Source organism: Ochotona princeps, chromosome 7, assembly GCF_030435755.1.
Source record: "Ochotona princeps isolate mOchPri1 chromosome 7, mOchPri1.hap1, whole genome shotgun sequence".
In the NCBI taxonomy this organism is placed as follows: Eukaryota; Metazoa; Chordata; class Mammalia; order Lagomorpha; family Ochotonidae; genus Ochotona; species Ochotona princeps.
Genome location: NC_080838.1, coordinates 65,148,843 through 65,166,565, shown reverse-complemented (window position 1 = coordinate 65,166,565; position 17,723 = coordinate 65,148,843). Strand labels below are relative to the sequence as shown.

The 17,723-nt window shown below is 41.3% G+C and overlaps 1 protein-coding gene across 1 annotated transcript in view; it reads left to right on the top strand.

Moving 5' to 3' along the window:
- FRAS1 (Fraser extracellular matrix complex subunit 1) overlaps nt 1-17,723 on the top strand; it is a 277,676-nt gene that overhangs the window by 35,686 nt on the left and 224,267 nt on the right. Inside the window, exons 9-13 of the mRNA XM_058666643.1 lie at nt 3,235-3,324; nt 5,771-5,806; nt 7,800-7,947; nt 9,400-9,543; nt 11,172-11,306. Coding sequence (XP_058522626.1) covers nt 3,235-3,324; nt 5,771-5,806; nt 7,800-7,947; nt 9,400-9,543; nt 11,172-11,306 — 553 coding nt within the window. The remainder of the gene's footprint in view (nt 1-3,234; nt 3,325-5,770; nt 5,807-7,799; nt 7,948-9,399; nt 9,544-11,171; nt 11,307-17,723) is intronic.

Below are 17,723 nucleotides of genomic sequence, written 5' to 3'. Positions count from 1 at the left end.
CCATACTACCCTGAATGTGCCTGGTCTCGTCTGATCTTGGAAGCTAAGCAGGGGTGCGCCTGGTAGTACTTAGATGGGAGACACAGCCTTCTAGCTATATTTTTCTTTTTGAATTGAACTGTTGTGTCTATGACCCCATTTTGTAAAACTCTATTCAGCCAAAACTTCCTCCTGATTATCTTTGTCTTCCCCAAATTTTGTGTAAGGTACTGGATTCTCAACTGGAAACAGTACCAGAAGTAAAATTTTCAGCAAAACTGAATCTTATCAAAGAACTACATAGACTTCTCCGTATGTCATCCTTCTGTAAATAGCACTAGTTAATGAGCTTGCTAAAGCCTGGAGGTACTAACTTCCTTACTTCTGCTTAGCTCATATTATTGATGGTAAAAAAGAAAAATGAAAACTGAATAGGATATTTTCCAAACTCAACGTTCCCAGACTGGGGCCCCTTTTCTGGCATAGTAGGTTAGCCTCCATATGGGATGTAGGCATCCCATGTGGAATACCAGTTCCTGTTTTGGCTGCACCACATCCTATCTATCACCTTGTTAGTGTGTCTTGGAAAGCACAAGATGATACAAGTTCTTGGGTCACAGCCATCCATTTGAGAGACCAGGGTAGAGTTCCTGGCTCCTGGCTTCTGCCTTGCCGAGTGGGGAGTGATTTCTATTTCCCCCTTCCCTCTCTCTCTGTAACTCTTTCAGATAAATAATTCTTTGGGGGGAAAGGAAAGAAGAGTCCCTAGGCTTTAGGGAAGACAGAGAGGTAAGCAGGAATTACAGTACTCAGTGATACCAGGGATTATGCAAATGGGAGTTAATGCATTGGGAGCTCCCCAGAGCAAAGGAGGATGTCTGCCCAGGGAACATTGCAAAAGCACTTGCTGGGATTTGTATTCCATTCCAGCCCTCTTTCTGCTTGACTCCTTCTCTAAAATATCAAGGTCATTGGGACTTCTAAAGAAGAGGAAATTATATAAATTCACTGTTGACATCTGTATCATAATTGGCTATCAATAGCAGTGAGCCAATAGTCTTGACATCAGTGAATAATTTTCCTCTGCTAAGAAAGGGTAAAACATGCCCTGGTCTTTGTCTTTCACACATACGCACCAAAAACCTAAACATAGAATCAATTTGTGTGAAGATTTTCATTTTACTGTATCTGAGAATGTCTTTGGACATGGATTCAGGTGAAGAGGTCAAATGACTTTATTTTTAAGAATTTAGCATTTAATCTAAATTATGATGGTAGTGGGAAGGAAGCTTCCAGAAAAAAATGCCTGGAAGCAGTAGCCACACCATGAATGAGAGTTGTCTTTCCATTGCCTAGTGAAGAAAAATTCCCTTAAAAGAATGTTCCTCCCCCACCCCCCATAGACAACTTGATTAAATCATGTTCTAGGTGTGATTTGGTCAGGAATGAGTACCTCATTTGAGCTGGTGTATGCTGAAAAATCCTTTTTAAAAAGAAAATCTGTTTTGTTCCACAGGGCCGTTCTGCTCGAAGCAGAAGCCAAAGGCTGAGTGAAGCAAGCTCCTGGCCCAGTGACCCAATGTGATTTGGGGCATCCAAGCTGCTTCTATAAATAGCAACTCTATTGAGAGCTCCTTACCTCCTGGAGCTGAATCCTGCTTCCCAAAGAACAGGGCACTCTGTAATCTCCAGCAGTGTTTGAGGGCTCTGAACTGCCCCCACTCCTCCCTTCTCTGGGTGACTTACACCCCTGTGTCCCTTCTGTCCATAGGTTCTGTCATGGGCATTCAAGAATCTCTTCTGCATTTTGTCTTTAATACAAGTACCCATCCCTTGTCCTATTTCAGAACGTTGTTTTAAACCACTTAGTTTACACGCATATAAAGCCTTTTATATGCTCTGAGAGCAAATTTCAATCTATTTCTGCAGTTTTGCTGGCCCTACTAGCTGATTTGTCATGTTTTGGCAAAATAATTTACATGTAAATACATCTCTTTTCTGTAGTACTGACCAGCTTCTGATGGGCATGGAATTTTGATGGACAGTAATCTATAGTATTCCTTTTCACAAATAAGAACTTTTTAGATGCTGTACAAAGTTACATTCATGTACTTCTGTGTTTCTCTTGAAAGTGTATATTCTCCTTGAAAAACCCTATGTGTTCATTCAAGAAGATTCTGAAGACTCAAAAAAAAGAGGTGTAAATTCCATTCCTAATGCTGCAATCTGAAGACAACCAATGCTTTTATAGTTGCCATTAGTGCAGTTTTTTTTAAATGCAAAATACCCTTGTGATTGCAGTTTAGGTCAATTTACATTATTCATTTTTGAATAACGTAGTTTATGTTCTTCTAAATGTGATATGGATTACATATTAAATATTTAAAGACACATTATCATTCTTTAGAAAGCAGATTATCTTTAACAAGGAAAAAGTACTTTAAAGAACATTCTTTATAAATATTAACGTACGGATATTGGTGAACTCATAGTTTGTTTTTAAAAGGGAGATTCTTTGGGGGGTTAGAATGCAGTTGAATTATACTGAATTATAGAATTCAGAATTATTTAACTTTTTCTGCTAACATTATTTGCTAATAAAAATAAAAATTTTAAAGTTACTGGTACTGGGAAATTGAAGTGATAAGAATTTGAAAATTAAATTTCTACCATCTCAGTTGGAAATTTCTCTATGTCCTGGCTAGATTTTAGAAAGTAGTTTTGACGTGAGATAGCTAACAGCGTTTCAGACTATTGAATTAAAACAGCTTTCTCCTGTTTAATTTATGCCTGAGACTACATCTCCACATCTGAATTTGCATTCAAGGAAAATATTAGTTTGATTTGAGTATTGTTAATGAAATCAGAGTCACCAGTATCCACCCTGGATATTTAATACAACATGATCTCTTGCTGAAAGTCATAGATTTTTATAACTATAAGGTTAACACTGCCTACCTTTCTTATTCATGGAAGTTCACGGTTAACAGTAGGAAATTTTGAGTAGATCAGAATGCCATTATCTTTAGAGCGGGAAAGAAGAAGCTCTTGGAGGGGTGTGCAATATCCATTGGCTTTTCCAGAGGGGAACAGCAGGGTTGTAGGGGCAGCAGAGACACAATGAGAGGTGGGCTGAAGAAAAGAGTATGCCAAGGTTTCTCATTCTAGTCAGGGTTTCCAGCTGCTTTGCAATTTAGCACTGCTACCTAGAGATGTTAATTTGATATGTGCCACTGCAACTCTTAATTTCTACAGGGTGAAGAATTAATTCACTTAGATGGAAAATGCTGCCCCGAATGCATTTCCAGGAATGGGTATTGTGTCTACAAAGAAAAGGTAGAATCTGTGAGTATTGGGTTGATAACAAAATACTCTGAAAAATGAATCATTCCAAATGATTTTAAGGAGGACACATTGCTTTCTAGTTTGCTTCACCCATTCCTTTGTTCAACAAAGGCTGTTGCACACCTACTATGCATGAGGTCGCGGGAATATACGCTTGATCCCAGCAGGCCTGAGCTAACAGCCTGAGCTCAGGAATATATGCCTGAACTCTGCAGGCAGAGTCCTTGCTCTCATGGTGGAGGCTCCTTTGTAGAGTCAGGATGCAGACAACACATGCACCCGTGTATGCACACACTTTCATATGCACACATGAATGTCATGTGCTGGTAAATAGTGTCAAGAGGAATTCAGGAACTTAAGGTGTACAAGTCGGGTGACAGGTGTTGCGCTCGCACATACCCGGGATATGGTTCCTTCAGTGGACTTTCAGTGAGCCAGACCTAAAGGTAGTTGGAGGGGAATCGCACAGATGCCTGAGGGGAAGCATCCCAGGCAGTCAGCCATCCCAAAGGCCCAGAGGCAGCCGTATGCTTGACCTGTTCAGAAACCATTATGGCTGGGACATAGTGAAGGCAGGAAGGACCTGGAGAAGAGATCCAATGAGAATGGCTGGGAAACCAGAGGGTTTGAGCGTGAGGTGGATGCGAGCTGCCAAGGAGTTCTGAGGAGAGCAGTGCTGTCATGTTGTGGCTGCTGCGTGGTAAGTGATGAAAGGCTCCAGACTCGAGGTAGGTGGACCAGTTGGAAGATTTTTGCAGTAATCTAGGAAAAGAGTGATGGTAGCTTGACTTGCGGAGGAGGTGGAGAGCATGGTGAACAGTGACCAACCTTGAGATTTACGTCTGCAGGTAGAGAGAGTTTATGGGATGTAGGGTAAAACTCCACAAGAAAAACATTTTGGTCAATTTTTATTTTTTACTATAATATTTCAAAGGAAAAAAATTCACCTTAATCTCTTGAAATATATCCTATATGTGTAGCCCCTATTTTCCATATGTTACTTTGGAATGTTAAATTGTGTTCTAAAAGTTATACTTGCTAATTATACATATGACCATTTCATTGGTCAATCAGAATTGGATTAGGAGAATAAGGATTAAGTGCTTTCACTAGTGAATTTATTCCTGTCCAATTTTTTGTGTATGATTTGAATAAACTGAGTCTATCAACATGTCAGAGCTCAGGATGCACTGTGTTCACATTCCTTCTCCATGTACTTTCTGTGAACTTGGGCAAGTGTCTTAATTTGTACTGTAAAAAAGACAGTACTTACAGTGGTACTTATTTCATGAGACTATTGAGATGATATATTTTACAAAAGGCCAAAATGTTGTTATTAATATTCTGTTAACATTATATCATCACAGTGATTGATAATTTGGTTGTTGTTTGGGGTTTTTGTTGTTGTTGTTGTTTGTTTGTTTTTAAGATCGGGCCTGGCGTGATTGCTAGTAGCTAAATCTTTGCTTTACATACACCAGGATCCCATATGGACACTGGTTTATGTCCTGGCTGTTTCACTTCCCATGCACCTTTCTGCTTGTGGCTTGGCAAAGCAGGCGGATGGGCCAAAACCTTGGGACCCTGCACCCATGTGAGAGACCTGGAAGAAACTATTAGGTTCGAATTTCCGGCCATTGTGGCTACTTGGGGAATGAACCAGCAGATGGAAGATTTTGCTTTCTGTCTCCACTTCTATCTGCAAATCTGCCTTTCCAATAAAAATAAAATCTTTTAAAAAATAATTTAAAAGATTAAGTCCTCTTCATAAATGTTGAATTAAAAAATGATGTATTTATTTGAAGGGAAAATCTTCTGGGAAGTGAGGAGACAGAGATCTTTCATTTACTGGTTCACTCCCCAAAATGCTATGATGATTAGAGCCAGGACAGGCTTCAAGCCAGGAGCATGGTTATCCATCCAGGTCTCCCCTTGTGCTCACGTGGGATGCCAACTTTGCAAGTTGTGGCTTAATTTCTTATGTAACAACACTAGCCTCTAAATGTCAAATTTGTATTTACTCAGTCATTATATCATATTTTTTTTTACCCATTTTTGGAGGTGTACTAAACCCAAAGGAATCGGAATGACAAAGCTGTTTTAAATAAGGGTGACTCTTCTGGAATAGTTGATGTGAGATTCAGGAATTGCCCTTCTGAGCTTCAGTTCTTTGACTACAAAGTCTTTTGTGGGGGAAAACTGAAACCAAGTATGCAAACACAATAGAACACAAATTCAAAAATATTTCCCAAATGTGTTGTCCTTATCTCATGTTGATACTCTGTTGTTATTTTTTGATTGAGATAGACTTTATTTATATTCATAACAAAGAGTTGAAGTTGCATGTTACTTGGTGGGAAAATGAGTAACTTCTAATGAAAAAATAAATAGGTCAGCTTATCGGTATTTTTAATGGTATAATAAATACATTTCTCTTTATTCCTAGTTACCGTCCAATAGGAGTGCAGTTAAACATATTCCAGTAAGTATGGACTTTTAACTTGTAAATAAATCATTATAAAATAGTTTTAAGCAAGGATCATGGGAATACCTAGTGTCTTCATATTTTTAATGGCCACATTTCATGGCACTGTGGTTAAGAACCTAAATTATAACTAAGACTTTCACCAATGAACATTTCTTTCATTTATTTAGCTTATTCTGTTCCCTAGAATTGATGCCTCTCTAACTACAAGTTCATATGTGTCTTTGTGTGTGTGTCTGTGTGTATTCTTTCCCTTTTCAATGCTGGTTTTCTTCTCCTGACTCTTCGTGGGTCAAGACACCTTGCTCAGTGGAACCAGGAATTTCATGGCTCACGAACCATGAAGAAACAGTTTCTTGGGCTTCTACCATGTTGCTTCCACCAATAACACTGAGCATTTATTCTCCCTAGGTTGCTTGCAGAGCAGTGTTAAGTTTTTGTTGTTGTTGTTGTTGGTTTTTAAGAGGTATTGTTTTTGAAAGACAGAATGACAGAAAGAGAAGATCTTCCATTGGTTGGTTCATTCCACAAATGGTGGCAACTGTAAGGATGATCCAGCCTGAAGCCAGGAGCCAGGCACTGCCACAAAGGTGGCAAGTTGCTAAGCCCGTGGGTCATCTTCTGCCTCCCAGGAGCATTAGCAAGGAGCTGGATTAGCAATATAGCCAGGACCCAGGCCAGGGCTTTGATGGGGGATGCTGGCTTTGTAATGGTGGCTTAACCGCAACGCTGGCCCCTGTAGTTTCTTTTAAAGGGAGTGTAAAAACATGCATGTTCACACAATCCAGTTTATAGTTTTGGAGCTTAAGGAAATGGAATGAAACCACGTCTGCCTTTTCAGGATTATAATCCTCACTAAAATATTTTCTGTTTAGTCTTAGTGTTTGTCACATTAATTTTTTTTCAGATATTCAACATCCTTTAGCTTAATACACATTTTATCAAATTTCCTTTAAAATCTTCTCCCCTGGGCCTGGCGCGGTAGCCTAGCAGCTAAAGTCCTTGAATGCACCAGGATCCCATATGGATGCCAGTTCTAATCTGCTTCCTATCCAGCTCCCTGCTTGTGCCTGGGAAGGCAGTCGAAGACGGCCCAAAGCTTTGGGGCTCTGCACCCACGTGGGAGACCCAGAGGAGGCTTCTAGCTCCTGGCTTTGGATTGGCTCAGCTCCGGCCATTGCGGCCACTTGGGGAGTGAATCATCAGATGGAAGATCTTCCCCTCTGTCTCTCCTCCTCTCTGAATATCTGACTTGTTAATAAAAAAATTTTCTTTGCTCTTTCACCTTCCCCATCAGCTCAGTATGTCCTTGTAGAAACCCATTTCTTTCCTATCTCCAGGGTATGTGGGAACATGAGCAGGAGTGAATTGTTCTTTGTAGTTTGCTTTGTTTTTCTGTTAACCAATCATGTTTCTCAGCATAATTGGCTTTGCCGAAATGAATATTTCAGTGTGGGAGAAAGTTTATGGCACATCTATGGTCCACAAAAGTGGGTCTGCCAAAGCTTTCATTTTACGAATGCAGTGACCTGATTGTAACACTGACTGTGGTAGCTGTATGGAAATTCAAAGTGTAACAAAGCTTTATGATAGTGACTGTATTAAATATATCTGCTAATAAATAGGTGCAGAGTAATCGCCAGTTGTTTTGGTGGTGGTGGTGGTGGTGTGTATATGTGTGTGAGAAATAGGTGAAACATGTTTTCAGTGTTTCTTAACTATTCTGCTAGCCCTAGAATATTTCCAGTTTGTCTCTGAGTATGTCTGACAGGATTTTACTTGTGCTGTACCTTAGAAGAAACCAAAATAAGAAAAATTCTATCCTTGTAAATTTCGCAACCTTCTGCTGTTGTCATATTCCAGGGGAAGTTTTGGCAGGGTGCTGATGCATTCTCACTTGGTCCTTGTAGAAATCCCAAGTTTCCCATTAGCTCTCTCTTCTGAATCCCTTTACCCTCATGACTGTACCAATCTTTGCTGTTTCTTGCAGGAGGGAGAGAAGTGGGAAGATGGTCCCTGCAAGGTGTGTGAATGCCGGGGGACTCGGGTGACTTGCTATGAGCCCTCTTGCCCACCATGTCCGGTGGCCACCCTGGCCCTGGTAGTGAGGGGACAGTGCTGCCCAGACTGCACAGCAGGTGAGCCCTTTTCCTGTGTGCTTCTGCTGAGATGGTTCTACCAAGCTAAATTCAAGAGAGCTGCTCCCACTGCTCTGCTGCCTTTTCTGTAATCTCTCCATTGGTTTGGTTTTCTTTATTTTCTTCCTGATTTTTCTTTGTAGCAAATGACACTGATTCATCCTTGCCCATGTTCATTTACTGAATCTACTCAGTAGGAATATGTGGTCCTGGTCAAGTCATTGTCCCTTTCTAAATCTTGTCTTTTTGCTGTTGTTGATGAAACACATTTTATCTGTCTTGAAATGCTATTGTGAACATCAAATAACATTATGTTAAAACATGTAATGACATCTATGTCTTCTGTTATTGGAAGTATCAGAATAATTGCTCAAAGTTTATTATAGGCTATTTTTTTAAGATGCGCAAGTAAACAAATGGTATTTATTTATTTATTTATTTATTTATTTATTTATTTATTTTGCTGTCCTAAAGTGGGCTTTGAAAGTTTAAAGACTCATTAATTCCTTTCGGAAGAAAATTTTATCTACTTGTTTTGCAGTTCTGCTTTCAAATCACCTGGGGTTGAATTAGTCCCAGTTAATAATTGCTGGCAAGCCTTGGAGTTGTTTGGCTGAGTGGGTAATTTGCCTATAAGCTCAGTATCTCTTGGAGAAATGGCATTTTCTCCCAATCATATTTCATAAGTAATTGTTTTCATCCATTGGCCATAATTTTTCATATTGGCACCTGCTCTTGTTGCATTCTTTATTTAGGCTAATCACCATGTGTCTCTGAAGGGCTTATCCAGGGAAAAGCCAAGCAACTTACAGTTTCATTATATTTCCTGCACCAATATGGTCCTCTGGCCTTCCCAGAACAAATGTTTAGTATATTGTCATGTGGAGTGCACTGAAAATCAGCTCCTGGACAACTCCAGTATCTGAACAAAAAATCTTTTGCTGACAATTGCCACTAAGTTTAAGCAACCATCCCGGTTGTTAGGATTTAAAATTTTAGATAAAAACAGTAAAACTTAGTATATCTTAAAGGTAGCAACCATTTTTAAACATTGTATGCTGTAAGTCTGTTCTTTCTGTGCATGTCAAAGCTTAAGAACATCTATGATATCATCAATTAGTGAATGTCTAAATGGTGTATCATGGAGGTGGTCATTCCTGTTTCTGTGGCATTATACCTGGCCAACATTGATGAGACTGTTCTTGCATTTTCCATTTGAGGCTGTAGGGAACAGTGGTGTTATCTCGGCCCATTTCAAGGAGAGATGCCTTGGGCTCCTGCATGGACACCCACAAACATCGTGGTGCTTGGGCTTTTCCTGCCTGTGTTCCATAGTGTGCTCTTTCATAACCTGTGCTGTGCTGGACACCCTGCAGATTCCTGCTCTGAAGGCTGCCTTGGGAGGTCCGCTGGTCTTTACTGAGTTTCTCTCTTCTTTCTCCTTGGTTCTAGTTCGTTGCCACCCAGACTGCTTGACCTGCTCTCGCTCTCCAGACTATTGTGACCTCTGCCAAGACCCTACCAAGCTGCTGCAGAATGGACGCTGTGTGCACAGCTGTGGTCTGGGCTTCTACCAAGCTGGCAGCCTCTGTTTAGGTATGGCTCCAGGTGGAACACCCAGGGGTGGTATCGTAAGGTGATTGGAACAATTCATCAGAGATTGTTTTTATAAAACTGACAGTGCTATCTCAAACGCAGGAAACGAAAACTATGTAAAAGCCACTGGTAGGTGTAATGTCACCTGTGGGATACTTGGCCCACTGTCTTGTTTCCCAAGCAGGTGTTTTGATGCTTACTAAGAAGAGATTGGTGATGTGGATGTCAGTTGATTGCTAAGCAGTCATAGCTGATTTTTTTTCACCTTTAAAGAAATTATTTTACTTGAATTACAGAGAGGTGGGGGGAGGGATGGAAAAGAATGGAGAAAGGGAGATAGAGAGAAAGAGAGAGAGAGATCTTCCATCTGCTGGTTTACCCCCAAATAGCTGCTGCAGCTAAGCCAGTCTGAAGATGGGAGTCAGAAGTTTCTTCTGGGCCTCCTTCATGGATGCAGAGGCCCTTGGATCATCCCTATTGCTTTCCCAGGCCATAAGCAGGGACCTGGATTGGAACATGAAGTCGCTGGGATTTAACTGGCACTTATATGAGAAGCAGGCACTACAGGCAGAGGATTAACGTGATATGCTACCATGCTAGCCCCTCCTTTTTTCATTTTTAAGGGGCCTCAAGGCTGATATTGTCATCAGCATGCTTGGTAAAATGAATGAAAAATAGTCAATTTAATATAGGGTAAATGTTTAGCCTTGAGACAGGGAAGATCACTTGTAGGAACTTATTAATTTTGTGAATGGGAAACTTGTAGGCCAGAGAAATGAGCTTACTAGCGCAACATTACACAGATAATAGAACTTCTCTTTCTTAGCAGAAGATCCAGAAGGGGTTCGTGTGCATCTCAGAATTCTTATACATCAGAGAAGGAGCTCTTACCCAGAGAGTTTGCCTTAGTTGAGGTCAAATCTCACATTTCCCCTTACATTTGATTCATGAGGCTATTTAAGAGTGTGTGGGTTCATGCCCTGTTGTAAGTGTTGAACCTCTGTGTCTGTAAAGTGGAAAAAATTGTATACATCCTTCATAAGGCTGATGTGAGAACTGAGCGTGCCAATACATGTGCAGTGCTTAGAATAGTGTATGGGGTATGGTGGACACTCAGTGAGGACTAGCGCTTTGGCTAGTTTTACAGTGTTTCATTTCTTCCTGTTTTCTCTCAAGAACCATAATTTTCGACCTGTTTGCAAGTTATTTTATCTCTAGCATAGGGTGTGGAGAAATTGGCTCAAGGGATATTCTTGGAAAGAGATTGAGAGACAGAGATATAAGAGGAAAATAATATGGATTGTGGAACCATACTTTTTGGCTTCTAGTTCCATCTTTGTGTGAGCATCTTCCTCACTTGTGAAACTCAGATTAAGGATATCCACCCCCTTGAGGTGGTGTGAGGATAAAATGCATTGATAGGTGTGTGGCACTTGCAGCAGTGCCTGGTGTGAGCTATGTGCTGTACCAGTGGTGGCTGTTGAAATGGTTCCCCTGTCCTCGTGCTGTGGAACCCCAGGATATTGGGATCGGGTGATGGAGCGGGTGATGAATGAGTGGGCTTGGGAATCATGCCTCATTGCTCATCAGAAATTGCCTTCTTCTCTCCCGACTCTTGGCCTGGGCAGCCTGCCAGCCACAGTGTTCCACATGTACTAGTGGACTCGAGTGCTCTTCCTGCCAGCCCCCTCTGCTGATGCGGCATGGACAGTGTGTGACCACCTGTGGGGACGGCTTCTACCAAGATCGCCACTCCTGTGCAGGTAATCACTGGGAAATACAAGCAGATTTTCAAATAAAAACAAAGACACTGCAAAAGCCTCCTGATAAGAGGGAAAGAGTAGTGGAGGAGAGAGATGACATGTGGTGTGTTAATAACCTTATTGGATTATTTTGGCATCTGTATATTTCAGTAAGTGTATATGCCTACTTTTATTGGGTTATTTATTAAAATTTAAACATAATAATTATATGTATGTTTATGGGGTACAGTGTGAAATTTTGATCTATGTGTATGGTGTGTGATGATCAAATTGCAGTGACTGCTACAGTTATCATTTCAACCATTTATCATTTCTTTGTTGTTAGAAACATTCCAATTCCTTTCTTCTAGCTCATTAGAAATATACAGTAGAATGCTGTTAACTATTGCTATCCTGCTGTGTCATAGGATGGTAGAACTCATTCCTCCTGGTTTCTGTCTTTAACTTTGCATTTTTAATTAAGATCTCATTGAAATCCTCAATATCATAATTCTGTCTGCAGTTGGAAATGGGCGTAATATATTTTAATTTGTTGTTAGGAGTTAACTGATTTTTAAATGGTGATTGTATTCATGAGGATAAATGAGAAATTCCATGCATAAAAATTGTTTGAATACAGAAACGGGTGAGAGAGAGATGGTGGGGAGAGCAGACATAAGAGATAAAATCAAAGTCTGTGTTCAGGAGGGCAGATCCCCGGCTATCCTCAGAGATGACCCATGCGTGTAATAACAGGCATGTCTCAAGAGGCACAGGGTCAGTAGAGAGTCTTGGCCATCAACCATGAAGCAGAGCCACTGCTGTCTTGCAGCATTAGAAGAAGTTTATGTGTTTATGGGGGACTGTGTGATGTTTTAATACCTGTATATACAACGTGTGATACTCAAATTAGGGTCGTGGCCATGACTGTAATATCCACAGGGCAGAACTGTGTTGGGGGAGGCCAATTTTTGCGCTCCTTTCATTTATGATCTTGGATGGATTTTCAGGAAAAATCATTGGGGTGTAAAATAGTTAAAATAGAGCAAGCGCATTGCATTCGTCAGAGGTGCAGGCTGAGTGAGCTCTTGGGCTCTGCTGGGTCCTGTGTTGGGAGAGCTGCTTGTCCCCTCTGCCCAGCCCTGGGTAGATGCAGAGATTATGGTTGTATGGAAAGCATCTTGAATGGAAGCATTAGCATTGTTTATACCCTGGAGCTGCGAGGATGGAGGGTCTCATCTGTGACCAGCCATGTTGGAACACCTAGAAGGCAGCCAGACTTCTGGGCTTGGCCCGGAGGCTCTTTGAGACTGGAAAAGTATTTTGGGATCCTGGATCTTCAGCATCAAGGGTTACATGAAGTTCTCAGCCTTTGCTGAACAAGCAGGTGGCAGATGAATGAATGAACAACTATTTTATGCTGATTCTCCAGAGACCAGTGTTTTAATGGACATCTCAGCCATAAAGTTCTCCTGTTCTTTGTTAACTTGTTGTGTTCTATTCACCTGTTATTTTAAAAGGACATGAAGTGGGTGTGTACAGAAAAGTGTCTTCATAAATAACTAGTGGTTCGGTAATTTGGGTGAACTGCTGAAATTTCAATTTGATGGAATTAATAGATATATATTTTTTACTTTCTTCTATCCCATCAGAGAGGCCTCCTGCAAGCCCTCCAGTGACAGATTTGTCTTTAAAAAGGGAATAATTCCCCCCTCCCCCGATTTTACTCTTCCCTTGATAGTACCCCCACCTCCTGAAACACACACATACCACAGACATATTTACTTTTCTTCTTCCCATTTTCCTTTCTCCTATGCTCTGTTTTAATTGGTGATGTGAATGCTGTTTTCGGGCACTTTGAAATGGGTAATGTTTCATTTGATTATGAGTTTATGTAGCTGACTGCTTCACATTCCATCCACATATACCCTTACACAAATGCTTGTAGTTGAAAGTTGCTGGGAAAATTTGTTCATGCTCCCTCCAGGGAATTAAACCAATTTGCTTTAGTTCAGGCTGGTTGCATTTTTATGCATAAAATAAGGAGGAAACAGGAGTAAGGAGAGAGAGAGAGAAGAATAAAGAGATGGCCATGATCTTAAAACAAAATTTGTGATCAATTTCTATATCAAATCTTGGCACTGAGATGGCCCAAATCATCCTTCCCAGTATGCATGTTTGTGTACTTTTTGGTGAGTTGTTACAGGTGACCTTGGAAGTCAGTCGAGTCAACCAATGCTCTTGCAATACATGCTAAACATTTTTTTAAAGCTATCTATGGTAGCAATAGGTTTTTGTGGGTTGATATCTTGGCAGAATGGTTTAAGATATGACTGGGGTGATTTGCCATTTATTGACCCATCAAAACCCAAAGAAAGTGAGCACTGTGCTAAGGAAGCTGATTAACAGCCACCACTGGCATAATATTCATGCTCCCTATGTTGAATATAGGGCAGAGTAAAAAATACAGAACTGAACTAAGTAACGTATAATCTGGCTCTTCTACCAAAGGGAGTAACTGGGTAAATCATGGCACTCAGAGGTAATCCTGTCAGAGAATCTCATCTATTTTACGGTTTATTCATTTCAAAGGCAGAATTATACGAAGAGAAAGAGGGAGAAAGAGAGATCTTCCATTTGCTAACTCTCTACCCAAATGGTTGTAGCACACTGGCTGGATCAGAGGGAAACCAGGAACATCTTTTGAGTCTCCCACATGGGTGCAGGGCCCAAGCACTTAGGCCAGCTTTAACTTTTTTCTAGGTACATTAGTAGGGAGCTGGCTCAGAAGTGGAGCAGCAGGAATTTGAACTAGTGCCCGTAAAGGATGCTGTTCTGCATGTAGCAACACTGGCCCCTAGCAGATCTCATCTTCAGGGCTTTTGTTTATCTTCTGTTTCCCTTGGGTGCAGTGGTGGATATCTAAAATGTTATTGTTATACCTTGTACTCAGTTAATTAAGCACAGCAGTTGATGATATACCACATGACATACCCATACCAATCTCCACTCTATTTCCCCTGCCTTTTCCAGCTTTGGAGTTTGATCATTGTACTCTAAGGTTCAGCTCCATGACTTTTTTTTTTAACAGCCTGTATTGGAGACAGGCAGTGTGTAATTGGCCTCTTCTTCAGAGCAGATAGGGTCATGGAGTCATCCATCACCTTGCTAGTCCCCAGGCCGTGAGTTACACTTCTGATGCTCAGACTCCTGCCAAAATCACTAGGCTTGCTTTGTTACTGGCTAGATGGGGACCAACCTCTCCTGCCCAACCCATTCTTCTGGTCCCTGTAGACTTCAGGTCCTACAACTGATCTTTTCCTTTGATTCCTGCCACGTGGCCCATCTGATCATTTTGCTGGAATTAATGGCCCATCTCTTAGTCACCCACAGCCTAGTGGCAATGCTGCATTCTGCTGTGGGCATCCCTTGTCTACTCTGCCTGCCCCACCACACCGCATGGCCTTGAACATGTTCCGAATGACTCTCAGGCACCACTTGGCCTGAACTACTACTGTTCTTTTGACAGATGGTGGTTTCAGTGCCTTGTCTTAGGTACTCTCATCTAAAATCTAAAGCTGGATGCAGACTAAACTCTCTTGTCTGGCCCCTCTTTTCAATCATCTTCTATTCAATTTTCATGCGACTCAAGAATGGTACATGAAAATCTCTGGCATAAAAGTATGTAAGAAAAAAAGTTTAAAAAGTCAGCCAGGCACACTGTGCAAGATAGGGTTGAAATAGGTACTCCTTAGACTGCCGACTTGGGAAGTGAGGGAAAGGAAGTCAGCCTATTTTTTAAATGTATGTGTGTGCATTTCTATCAGTGTTGAGTTTGCTTAAAAATTACTTTGTTCAGGCCCAGCACGGTGCCCTAGCAGCGAAAGTCCTCACCTTGAAAGTGCCAGGATCCCATATGGCCACCAGTTCTAATCCTGGCAGCTCCACTTCCCATCCAGCTCCCTGCTTGTGGCCTGGAAAAGCAGTCGAGGACAACCCAAAGTCTAGGGACCCTGTACCCGTGTGGGAGACCTGGAGGAAATTCCTGGCTCCCGGCTTTGGATCAGTGCAACACTGGCCGTTGCTGGTCACTTGGGGAGTGACAGAATTCCTCTCTGTCTCTCCTCCTCTCTGTATATCTAACTTTGCAATAAAAATAAAATAAATCTTTAAGAAAATTACTTTGTTCACAGAAATTTGGAGATTGGGCACCCCTGGTAAATGCTGCCATATTTCTTGGGCCGAGAGCTGGGGAGGGAGTGTGGGACAGTGATTCAAAGCCTGGGCTTTGGAGGAAGATGGCATGGGTTGTAACCTTGGCTCGCATGCTCACTTGTTCTTTCATTTCATGTTTCTACTTCCTCATGACACAACCAGGACAGTTCTGTCTGCCACATAGCATTGCCAGGAGTGAATGAGCAAATGAATTCATGTTTCTCATTGAGGATGTGGGTGTCTGTTTTCCATTGACCTTCCCTATTCTCTTTCCGCCCTTTCCCCATTTTTTTCTTTTGAACACTGCCATCAGTCCTGAGGACATACATGTAGCTACACCTCAATGTTTGCCAAAACAATGAACCACAACCAAAGCAGATTTCCGTTGCCTCAGAGAGAGAGAAACACAAATGCTCATTCATACCATTGCAGTTCATTCCGTAGCTGGTGCTGTGTGGTCTCATGTGTTAAAGAATCGTATAACCCTGTTGACATTTTACAGGGTTCTAAGAGGTGGGATTACTTTGAGTGTCGGCCCTATCACTTGTTGTGTAAGTATACTTAAGAGAAAACTTTTGGAAAAGTGAAATTAAAAGACATCTATTTGGATGGAAAAATTGAAATCCATGCATGGTGTTTTTGCAATATGCATTTTTGAAGTACCCTCAGATGGCTGTGAGCAAGACAGTCAAACTCTTTCAGCCTCAATTCCCTCAACTATACAACAAGAATAATATGTGTTTCAAACCATTATCATGAGCAGTTAGGAAAGGTGTTTGTGAAGAATAGATATATTATTCTTGGCATGTAGTATGGGGTCAATGAATTACAACTTTAATATTATTGAAACTGTTCCTTTATTTTTCAACCCATGGTGATGAAAATTAAATAACTTGCATGAAGAAGCAGCGCTTCATGCCACTAATCTCTCATTTAGAATACAATTTACATTTGTATGTAACAGAATATAAACAGTTCATTATATTCTTTGCAAGTTACAGTCCTTTTATTTCTTTGAAGTGCTCAGATTGAGAATCTGTAAGGGTTTGTTTCTAGACAGAATCGTATTGTTCTAGCTAATACCATGGTATGTTTAGGAGAAAAGTTGATGAGAAAAGCTGTAAAATATATGTCTAGGATGCCTACCTAGTTGAGATTGAAAACCGTGGCTTCAGCAGAAGAAGTCATAAAGTTAATTATTTCTTGGAACAGTGGTTGACTAGAGCGGCCAATCATTTGTGGAAATGAAGCCTGACCCGTGGAGCCAGGTCCCTAAGCCCTAAAGACTTATCAGGCATTAAGTCCCAGCATGTGACTCTACACATCATTGGGCCCTGTGAGGACCTCTGGGCTGAAGTGCTTGGGAAGCAGTTGTCTTGACATAACCAGCTGACAGAAACCCTCCGAGCTTGCTAGGGGTGCACGTGGTCAGGCTGCTGTCTACCATAACCTGGAACTAAACAGTGGGTCTCTGCTTCTTTGGTATATTGCGGCCTCAGTGTGTGTGTGTGGGGGGGGTCCAGGGCCTTCCTCGCATTCAGTCTTCACTTGCTGTGCTCTACCTTTTAATCCCTGTGCAGTGTGCAGACTTAATGCAACCTTCTCCGTAAATTGTGGTCTCTTGCTAACCATGTTATGCAAAGTGACTTCTTGTCTCTGGTGAATTTTCCAGTCTTTTGCATTCTGTTCATGCAACCAAGATCTGTTGAGCCTTTTGTGTGTGCATGTGTGTGTGTGTGTGTGTTCAGCCTTGTCTCACGGATAAGAAAAGGAACTTGCAGCTTTACTCAGAGAAGATAGTCCCTAAATAAGTAAACAGGATAACTTCAAGTCTTGTTATATGGGTTTATTGCTATCAGTGTTACAGGGAGAGTTTTAAAATGGATCACAACAGGAAGTGACTGGATTATCAAAGCAGAGGCAGACCTTGTCCTTTTGCCTGCCATATGATTTTAGCGCTTAGAGGGTCTTCTGGAATCATTTGATGGAAACCATTTCCATGGAGAAGAAAGGACAAGAACGAACAGGTGTGCTGGGATTTGGGCTTCCTGGTGACCTGCCTGCCACTTAGTTCTGTTATGGACTCCTTGTCAGCAATTCGTGGTCAGGCATGGCCTCAGGATAGCTGCAAAAACTTTCATTTTCACACCCCTTTTTCCTTCCTTTTATGACTCTAGTGTTTAAGATAGCTGATCAGTACTGGGCAGATCACTCTAAAATCAA